Source organism: Chenopodium album, chromosome 5, assembly GCF_948465745.1.
Source record: "Chenopodium album chromosome 5, dcCheAlbu1.1, whole genome shotgun sequence".
Classification (NCBI taxonomy): domain Eukaryota; kingdom Viridiplantae; phylum Streptophyta; class Magnoliopsida; order Caryophyllales; family Amaranthaceae; genus Chenopodium; species Chenopodium album.
The window spans coordinates 30055047-30065570 of record NC_137838.1 but is presented as its reverse complement, the minus strand read 5'-3'; the positions used below and the strand labels follow the sequence as shown (position 1 = coordinate 30065570).

The window sequence follows — 10524 nt, the reverse complement described above, 5'->3', positions numbered from 1 at the left end:
GTTGTGCAATTTGATTATCCATGATTTTATTATGGGCTAAAATGGAATCAATTTGCGCATCCCTACTCTCCATATGCTTTTGCATATTAGCAAGCATTTCTCTAATTTCTGTCATGGCAGGGTTGGAAGATGATGAGGGTGATGCTTGGCTTTTCTGGCCGGAATTAGGGTGGTAACATTTTTGCTGTGGTGGGGTTTGCTGTTGTGGTTGTTGTGGAGGTGGGGGGTTTTGTACATTGGTGCTCCGGTACGAAAGATATGGATGGTTCCGATAACCGGCATTGTAATAATTGGAATATGGGTTATTCTGCCTATAGGTTTGGAAGGCATTAACTTGTTCCATAGAGCTCCTACAATCTTGCTCCGAATGCCCTACAATTCTACAATTTTCACAAAAAGCTTCATTGTTAGCAACAGAAGAAACAAAAGCTACAGAGTTAGGAGTAACAGTAAGATTATCTAATTTTTGACAAATAGTCGTTAATTGAGCTTGCAAAAAGGATTCGGAATCGACATTATGTTTTCCTTTATTTGCAAACCCTCTCGGATTCCCGTATTGGGAATTTTTTTATTGTCATGTCTTCGATAACCTGTCCTGCATCATCCACATTTAAATTCATGAACCTCCCACCGGCTGCATAATTTAGAACTAATCTAGAAGAATTTCCAAGTCCATTGTAGAATGCTTGGATCAATTGCCATTGTGCTAGATTGTGGTGGGGGCATTCTCTCTGTAGGTCCTTGAACCTCTCCCAAGCCTCATATAGCGTTTCGTCAGCCTCTTGAGCAAAGTTCTGAATAGCACTCCTTAGTACCGTTGTTCTCTCTGCAGGATAATATTTATTATAGAAATTCAAAGCAAGAGTTTCCCAGTCAGTAATACCAAGTGCAGTTCTATTCAAACCATTAAACAATAATTTAGCTTTGCCACATAATGAAAAAGGAAAAAGAATCTCCCTGATTTGGTCCTGCGTGACCCCGGCTTGTCTAATGATGTTACAATACAGCAGAAATCTGCGATGTGAAGATTAAGATCTTCACCCTTAGCTCCACTGAATTGCTTCCTCTCTATCATAGTGATAAATTGGGGCTTGATTTCAAACTGAACTCCATCTAGCACCGGAGTGGGAGTAAGGTGCGGGAAATCTGTGAGCTTCGGCTGCGAGTAGTCACTGAGTTTCTTCTGGGCCGTCATCTATGATTCTGAATCTGAAGGAATTTCTGTGTCACTAGAATTAGAGGGAGGATCTCTTCGACTCTTGTCCTCCTCGGAACCCGCCAGAATTTGTCTGTAGATTTTCCTTTGCCTATGAAAAGAGCGCTTGATCTCAGGATCAAATGGGATGTAACCTGATCTAGAGCACCTGGGCATAAACAAGGAACTAAAACACAAATATAAGAATTCCCTCAAAGAACTAACGTTCTCTGAGACAAAAGAGGATAATCTAGACTAAAAAAAAATCTGAAAATAAAAATAAAACCGTTTCCCCGGCAACGACGCCAAAATTTGACAAGATAAAGTCGTATCCCCTAATCAAAAGTAATTACCTAAGTCCTCTAACTAAAGTAGATAGGGAAGTAGGGTCAAATCCACAGGGAAACAAGTCTTTCTACTCCTAATTAATTATTATAATCTAAATTATCTAGGTAACCAATATTGTTGTAAATAAAGTCTATACTACGAAGAATAAGATCGGAGGAAATAAAATAGGGAGGAATTAAATATTAAAAGACCTAGGGCATAGGTTCACTAATAAACAATATTCTGGGGCAAATCATAATAAGCAATCATCAAGCATTGATTAATCAGATTATAAAGGGATTTCACAACGTATTATAATCACAGAGTTAATTTACCGGCATTAAATCTCATATGTCGAATCTCGACTTAACCATTTATAAATTAGTCTGCTTATTGAAACTAAGCCTATACATCAATTCTCATCTGTCGAATCTCGAATTAATATTGCTAAACTCATACAATTAAATCTGGCCAAACCTAATTGCATAGCATTAAATCAATCAATAGGAAATTAACCAAGCATTGATAATTAACAATCACAAATTTACCCCTTCATAATATTTATTAGATCCCCATAAACCCTAGAAATAAAACTACTCAAGCATCATCATAACTAAACTAATCAAATAAATAAAGCAAGACATAATCAAAGAAGTAAATAAAATAACTGAAATTAAAAGAGAAGAAATTGTTACCAAAAGAAATCTGGATTAATGAAAGTAATTAAGAACAAAGTTGAGAGAGAATTTAAGAGAGAGAAAATATCCTAAGTAGAGAGAGAAAATATAAAAGAGAAGGTAATCAGAATTTACGTACATAATTCGTACTTAAACAGTCCCCAACAAAAAAATTAAAACAAATCTAATCATCTACTAAGAAAAACACGCGCCCGATCGGGCCCGCCTTTTGACATGCCCACTGCAAGTATGCCGCGCCCGGTCGAGCTTATCCTCACCCGATCGGGCACGCTTCTTCCTTGAGGGTGCTTATGCGCGCATCCGCCCGATCGGGCGTATGCTTGCCTGATCGGGCGTATGCTTGCCCGATCGGGCCCGACTTCTTCTTCGAGGCTTGGATTTCGATTGGGCTCGATTCCTCGGCCCAATATGGATTTCCTCATCGGGTCTTGATTAATCGATCCAATAGCCCCGGTATCACATACCGAGCCCTTAATCACCGGCCCTCACCGATCCTGGGCTTCAAGAGTGGTCGTGTCTTTCTAGCTTTCGTAGTTGATCCATGAAAACCCGGGAAAATGCTCCAAAAGTGCAATTTCCTGTAAAACTCAACTAAAACTACGAAAACACTAGAAAACACAAATTAGTAATAAAGTGGCTCTAAAGAGCCAAAAACACTACTAATTATGACCATGGGACGGGGGTAAAACACTATATAAATTAGACATTTCAGGGTGTACCTAGCTAGTGCTATGTAGGGTGGTGAAGGCACGTGTGCCAAGTCGTATAGTGCGGAGTTGTTAGACAACCTTAACTTTCATATGGCACGTATGTAGTGTGTGAACCACTTGAGTACGGACGGCTTTATGTTTGCTTAATTTGTCATTTAATTATTTTATAAATCTAATTTGGTTTTAATTATTTTAATAAATTTTGGAGGCTGGCACTAGTGGAAAAAATCTCATTTGTAACGGGCTATTTGTAACGGGCAAAGCTTTACCCGTTACAATTAAGATATTCGTAACGGGCAAAATAGTGTCCGTTACGAATACTTATTTATTCGTAACGGGCAAAATAGTGTCCGTTACGAATACATATGTATTCGTAACGGACAAATTAGTGCCCGTTACGAATAAATAAGTATTCGTAACGGACAAATTAGTGCCCGTTACGAATAAATAAGTATTCGTAACGGACACTATTTTGCCCGTTACGAATACTATATTACACGTAACAGGCCCAACTGATGAGAGGAGCCCGTACTTGGCTTTTTAGGGTTTCACCTAATAGCCTTAACCCTCTTACTCTCTCATCAGTCCCTCTCTCTCTCCTCCCCTCTCCTCCCCGTCATTCACCAGTCTCTTTCTCCTCTCCTCCATCAATCTGAGTTTTCTAAACACTTGTGCTCTTTCTCTCCTCCTCCGTCCTCCTACCCCTTGTTCCTCCTCTCTTTTTAAGCTCTTACAGAGAAATTATGGTTGATGGGTATGTGAAAAAATGTTCGAAGATTTTATTACGGGCGGTGCACAATGCGAAGAAAAAGAAATCAGTGTTAATTTGTTGTTCCTCTTATAGTGAATTCTAGATATTTGATCTAGATAGCGGCGAATTGTCAAAAACTACTGAAGAACAATTCTTATAATTTGGGATATATTTGCCTAAAACTTCAACCATTTTAGATCTTGAGGTAAGAAGTCCTTCAATTGTTTTTTCCTCTTCTTGAATTGATTTCTGGGCATCTAATTGTTTAAATTCTTGAATTTGTTCTTGTGAATTCTAATTTGCTTTATTTTTTTCAACATGCAATTTGTATTTGATTCATTTTTGGCATTTGTATGGTTCGATTATGCTTTGTATGTTTACACGAATAATAAATCTAAAAAAATATGTTCTTCAATAGAAACGAGTAATACATGCAATCAGTAATGAATTTTGTTCATCTTTGTCGATTAATACCTAATTGCCGAATTTTTTTTTGTAATTTTTTTTGTTTATAGAGAGAACTAAGAAACCCGATATGGCATGTTGATTAATTCTAGGGTTCTTCGAGTTTTGTTAAGCGTATGACTTGCATTTTTCAATCCTTGCACTGATCTGAATCACTAGTTTCTGATTTTATTTTTTTTATTTTTATTTTTTTTTAAAATAACTTTACAGGCTGCCTTCGATTTTGATTTGGGTATGTGTCAAATTTGTACTACTATTTTCATCTCTAGGTATTGATGAATAAAAGGCTGATTTTATGTGGATTATGTCTATTCCTTGTAGCAGTTAATGATCGCTTGTCAATTTAATCACTAGTAGATTGATTTTTTGTAGTTGATAGAAGCTAAGGAAATGTTACTATATACGTTAGTCCCTGAAACAGATGGTAGCAGATAATTTGTTAAGTTATTGCAATGTTAGTCATTCTATATATGATCCTATCTATGCATTTCTATATTTTATCAAGAACAGATAATATGTTAAGCTATTGCAATGTTTGTCATTCTATCTATGATCCTATTGCAATGTTAGTCATTCTATCTATGATATGGTCAGGCTATTACAGATAATATTTGACGGGTATTGTGATATGGCAGTGAGACAGGTTGCTAGTATTCATTTCAAGAACTTTATTGCCAAGAATTGGTCGCCTCGATCATGATCCCGGTTCGTTTCCTTTCGTGTAGTGGTACGGTTAAGACTTTGACTTTAATTGTCGTAGCTCGGTCATTCGATATTGATTCGATATTGATATTGTATGCTTGGTTATATTTTTATTTTTAATTTCAGAGGAGCAATCAAAGATCTCACCGGCTGATAAAGCCTTGGTAAGAGAAAATATCCTTGTGTTTGTGGTTCAAGTTCCACCACTTTTGAGGTATGGCTATTTGTTGTGCTATTGTTATCTATGTAAGCTATCATATCCAAATTTCAATTTTGAAGGGCGTTTGATGTTTATTGTGGTTGCCATTTGTAGGGTGCAGTTTGGCGAGTGCCTCAAAACAATTATCCATGTTGATTACCCTAAGCAGTGGCATGGCCACTGGGTGAAGCATAATTTGCAAGATCAACAGGTCTATGGTGCTCTGTTTGGTTTGCGGATTCTTGCTAGAAAATATGAGTAAGTACATGATTGCTGATTATGTATGGTATATTGCGGTATCATCACAAAAAAAAAAATAAAGCAAATCATATGTTGTTTTATTCTTTTGGGTTTTCTCTGATTCTAGTTGCTCATCATCAAGTAGGTGGAGTTGCTTACCTAATTCTCTATTGGCTAGTACAGTCAAAAGTCAAATTAGATAATAGCTAGCTTGACAGTGTATTCATGTTCAACAAGCACTATATTTGATTTTACAAAAAGTTTACATGTTTCTTGATTAATGCTTAATATAAAAAAAAAGTTCTGTAGTGTTTTTGCATAGGCAGACTGATAAATTTTAGCAGTCATTTGCCCCATTTTTTTTCCTTATTGTGCTTGCTTTATGAGCTCCAACTGGTATGTAATTTTTACCATGATTCTTCTTCTTCCAATTCCGAATGACGATAAATCTGCTCCTTCTTTGAAGTCTAAGAATTATCGTCTTTTTGGTAGAGATAAGCCTGTTCATAAGGTCCTTGGTGGTGGTTAACGTATGTTTCTTCTGTTTTGATCTGGTGCCTTGCTCAGGGATGTGTCATATATGTTGGTTTTATTGTGGGTTGATCAAAAAAAGTGATTGGGTGGCTTCCCTTTCCCCATTTCATTAGTTTGAAGGAGAGCTTTTTGTTTGTGCCCTTACATTGTTCACTTAATTATGCATAGCGATTCTGAAAGAAGTGGAGGTGTTTGTGCTCTTACATTGTTCACTTAAACATGTAGGAACTTAGCACAGCTATAATCTATGTACTTATAATATGTGTAGAATTAGCTCTTACTTTAATTCTTATAACTGTTTTATGTACTTGCTTATGTACTTAATTTTCTATATAAAAATCTTGTAAGGTTACTCTGCTATAGTCACCTTTTCAAGAATACTAATGTTCCTAAAACAAGGAATTCATATTATAATTTGGCCGAGATGCATGTCTTTTACTGCTTCCATAATTAAATAATTATTAAATGGTGAAAAAGTTATAGGATGAGAATATTTGGGAAAATAACCTTATCTTAAGAGTGTTACATATTTTTAATAAAATTAAGAGTAGTCCAGGAAACCTCTTTTAGCACAATGTTAGACTTGATTAATATTGTCTGTCACGGGCATGGGTACATATTTGACATATTAATCATCATAATGAGCATGTTATGACATATTTGACTCCTTGAAATTTTCTTTAATTACATCATTTTATGTCATTGATTTTACATGTACGGATAATGTTCAAGAATTCACACATGGGTCGATATTCTGAATCATTATTAGAGAGGCAGAGACTATATTTTATACTAGCATATTTAATTAAGTATATTTGATTAAGTAAAGCCCAAAAAAGTTAATAAAGGAACTAAAAATCAGAAGTGAAATTCAAAACTGAAATTAGAGCTGAATTTCAGAATTGAAATCAGAGCTGAATTTCAGATCTGAAGTTCAAAACTAAAAGCAGAGCTGAACTTCAGAGCTAAAAATCAGAACATTATAACAAAGCCTAAATTAGAACATTTAAACTGCTACAGCTTTGTTGTCTCCCGGCCTCATTGAGATCAATATCAAACTGTTGAGTACTATTTGATTGTCCCAATATTCTAATTCGAAACTTCTAATGTCCAACTGCTGAGTACCAAATGCTATTTATATAAGTCACAATTTAGAAGTCTTGTTTTCTGTGATTAAACTTTGTTTTTATTTTTTATTTTTTATTTTTTTATATATATATTTTTTTTGCTTGCCTTTTCTGAATGTCATGTTTTGCATTGATGCTAATTTGAATGAGCCTGATCAATTGTTATTTATAGATGCTTGTAGTATAGGAGAAAAGTGGCTGATTTCGAAGATAAGGTACTTGGAAGATCCCTACCAGAGTCGTGGATGTGTGGATTTTGCTCAGAACCATTCATAGTTGATATGTTATCTCTATTTATTTTTTCAAGTCTTTCAAGATGCAGTTATGCATTTATTTTTTCTCATTGCTTGCTATGCTTTCTTGTTTTGTAATGTTGCAGATGCAGCAGAGTTGTTGCAGCAGCTATCTCTGGAATCTCATACCAAATCTCTTTTGTTCTCGCAATGTTATCCGAGTAGAGTGTTCGTTCTATCTTTTTCAAGTGGTAGTTGTTCATGGCTTTGCAGATAGAGTCCATGTCCGAGGGTTCATTCGTTACTTTTGTATGCACATCACCAAAGCTTCACCACACTATACAAATTCTGAAGCCAATCGCTTACCTAATCAGCTGCTTCAGGGAATCTGAGAGTAGCTTCTGGAATGTAGTGTGTTCATTTGTGAGCAGCTGCTTTGTTTTGAGATTTGCTTTTGCTTTGTTTTTAGTTTTAGTTATATTAGGAAATAATTAAATTGCTGATTGTATATTACTCTGTAATTATTAGGTGTATACTATACTTGTATAAAATAAATAAATATATATATTGACTGATAAAATAATTCTGTAAGCTAGCTAGCTGTCCAGCATGTGCTGGATTTTTTTTTTAATTGAATCTCACAGTATTCGTAACGAGCAGAATCTGCCTGTTACCAATAACCCCGTTATTCGTAACGGGCAGAACCTGACCGTTACAAATAACCCGGTTACTCGTAACGGGCAAAACATGTGCCCGTTACGAATAACGGGGTTATTTGTAACGGTCAGGTTCTGCCCGTTACGAATAACGAGGTTATTCGTAACGGGCAACTGAATTCCGTTACGTATGTGGCCGTTACGGATAGCCATTGTTATTCGTAACGGGCACCGTCCGTTACGAATGCCCGTTACGAATGACCTTTTTCCACTAGTGTAGGCCTCAGTTTTAATGAGCGGCAATTGCCAAAAAAAAAATTTGAAAAATAATTGGATTTTAGTGGCTTAATTAATTGGATTAATTAAGATGGATGCGGAATTTAGTGGGAGCTTCAAATATTAATTGCGTTTATTTACATAATCGGTTTAAACAACTTTGACTAGTTTTAATTAGGCGTGTTAATTGGATTAACCACCTAGATTAGTTACTAGTTATCGAGTGTTTATGCATTATTACTTGTTTATTGTTGTAAAATGCATGGGCCATTCACAAAGAGTAAATGGATGAATGGAATGTATATTCTCTCACAAGTTTTATAAAATGGCAACTAGTGGGGCCCGATTAGCATAGAAAATACGGACTGCGATCCGTGATGTATTTTTGTAAATCTAAATAGGGTCTGCGTACCGTTGAGTATTTTTGTACCTTAATATTTAGATTAGTCTTGAAGATGGAGGTTCTTGGATGACAAAGCCATGAAGTTGCAAAAGAAGACCTTTTGAAGACTTGAAGAATTCAAGGGGTCATGCTAGTTGCCAATATGCATCAAAATTCTTATGCTTTGTGTAGGGAATAGTTTCAAGCCTTTAAAAATCCCACTAGCTTGAACCCCACTGTGATCATACACTAAAGTACGGTGGCGTCCAAAAGGGAAGAAGATAGAGCAAAAGAGTCGCCAACAAGTTTTTAAGGAACTTGTAAACCGTTCACGAGGTGAAGGTTACACCCCTTAACGATCCAAGAGATCGTCAACTCCATAAGGTCATGAACCAAATAAGGGTTCGGGGATGAAGGTACAAATCCAACCTAAAAGAGATTGAACCTGCCCTAATAATAGGCCTCTACTTTGTTCTGCTCGTATTCATGTGCGCTTTCTGATTAACATACAATCAATAGGTTAACCCTAAACCTGTTTAATCTATGTTGGTTGAATTTAATGCACAAATAAACTATTATTGGCGATCACTTGAATTATAATCACATTAACCCTAACAAGATTATTAATTATCTTATTAAACGTGATTACAAGTACCAATTCCCTTTAAACATACAATAAAAGGTGTGATCAAGCAATAAAAATAAAATAATGTGTATCAAGCAACATAATAATAAATATCATCATCATAAAAATAAATTATAATTGAAATAATCATGATAATAATCATAAAAGAAAATAATCATCATATTAATAATATTCATAATCATTATAACAATTATAATCATAATCATATTCATGTTAATATTAAAGCATAATAAAAATAGCAAGATTCTAGGCATGATACTAACAAGATTAATAACAAACCCTAGTATGTCACTAAGCATTAAAAATCAAATCTTTAACCCTAACATGATACTAACATGAATAAATATTAGGAAGAGAATAAAAGGCATCATAACAATCATATTTAATATTAAAATTAACCTAGACATGATACTAGGAATCATAATAACAATCTAAACATGATATCTACATCATAAATCAATTAATCAATAAAATCCCTTAAAGTACTTACTTGGATGCCTCGTATCTCTTTCTAATTACAAAATACACACGTTAGTAACTTCAAGGAAAATAATAATCAAAACAATTAAATTAAATAATTGAAAGAGAGATTTGGGACCAAACCCTCAGAAATTAAAACCTTTCACGTCTAGGGCGAAGGCAACTTCGAATATGGCTAGGTGTTTCTAGATCTTGTGAATGCGGAATTTTGTATGTGAAAACAAAGTTTAGAAAAGAGAGAGAGAATAATCAAGAAAATATTGATGAGAGTTGGTGATTGAAAAAGGGGAGATATGACCTCTATTTATAGGAAAAAAAGAGGGTCGAAGAATTAAGAAAAGAATCCAAATTCGAATCGAAATAAAACTCGTAGACAACAGTTTTTGCGGATTTTGTTTTTATCATATCTTTTGATCCTGGAATCGGAATAAGATGAATAAGATGTCGTTGGAAAGATCTTAAAGTCTAATTTCTAATTCAATTAGAATCAGATTAAAATATGTTGTAGAATAAAAGATATGAACAAAATAGTGAGACGGTGTCAGTTTTGGATAGAGTTTGATATCTTATTCATATCTTTTTCGTTATAGCTCGGATTTAATATTATAATATATCATTGGAAAGATAATTTCAAGATCTATCCAACCATATAAAATTTGGATAAAAAATATGAGGCACGAAAATAATATCTGACTGTCTTTGAACATGTTTAAATCCGAATAGAATTAGGATTTTAAAAAAAGGAAAGTTTTATAAAAAAGGAAAGTTTATAGTTAAATCAAATTCCTTAATCTTATCTTTTCCAAAAAAGGATAATTAAGATATTTTAGAAACTTATAGAAGATTCTAATCAATCCTAATTAGTTTAGGAATAGGATTAAACCTTTGGACCCTCCTCATGAT

The 10524-nt window shown here is 34.6% G+C and overlaps 1 protein-coding gene and 1 non-coding gene across 3 annotated transcripts; both read left to right on the top strand.

The window, feature by feature from the left end:
- Positions 1 to 708: 708 nt before the first annotated feature.
- Positions 709 to 815, top strand: LOC145633543 (small nucleolar RNA R71). The gene has a single exon (XR_014112860.1). It is a non-coding gene; the product is annotated as a small nucleolar RNA R71 (small nucleolar RNA).
- Positions 816 to 3521: 2706 nt separating this feature from the next.
- On the top strand, positions 3522 to 7772 carry LOC145630636 (importin beta-like SAD2 homolog). 2 transcript variants are annotated; one of them, XM_081682852.1, is made up of 5 exons: positions 3522 to 3886; positions 4782 to 4873; positions 4975 to 5062; positions 5162 to 5305; positions 7328 to 7772. In XM_081682852.1, the coding sequence occupies exons 2-5, from the start codon at positions 4843 to 4845 to the stop codon at positions 7404 to 7406; spliced, it is 342 nt and encodes a 113-aa protein (XP_081538978.1). In that variant the 5' UTR covers positions 3522 to 3886; positions 4782 to 4842; the 3' UTR covers positions 7407 to 7772. The 2 variants fall into 2 exon arrangements, with proteins under 2 accessions (XP_081538978.1, XP_081538977.1); XM_081682851.1 differs by having other exon boundaries at positions 4741 to 4873.
- Positions 7773 to 10524: the final 2752 nt, after the last annotated feature.

Coding starts and splice junctions, on each gene's coding strand:
- LOC145630636 (XM_081682852.1), top strand. CDS start 4,843: ATGATCCCGGTTCGTTTCCTTTCGTGTAGTG. Junction 5,063..5,161: donor CAAGTTCCACCACTTTTGAG/GTATGGCTATTT, acceptor TGCCATTTGTAG/GGTGCAGTTTGGCGAGTGCC. Junction 5,306..7,327: donor ATTCTTGCTAGAAAATATGA/GTAAGTACATGA, acceptor GTAATGTTGCAG/ATGCAGCAGAGTTGTTGCAG.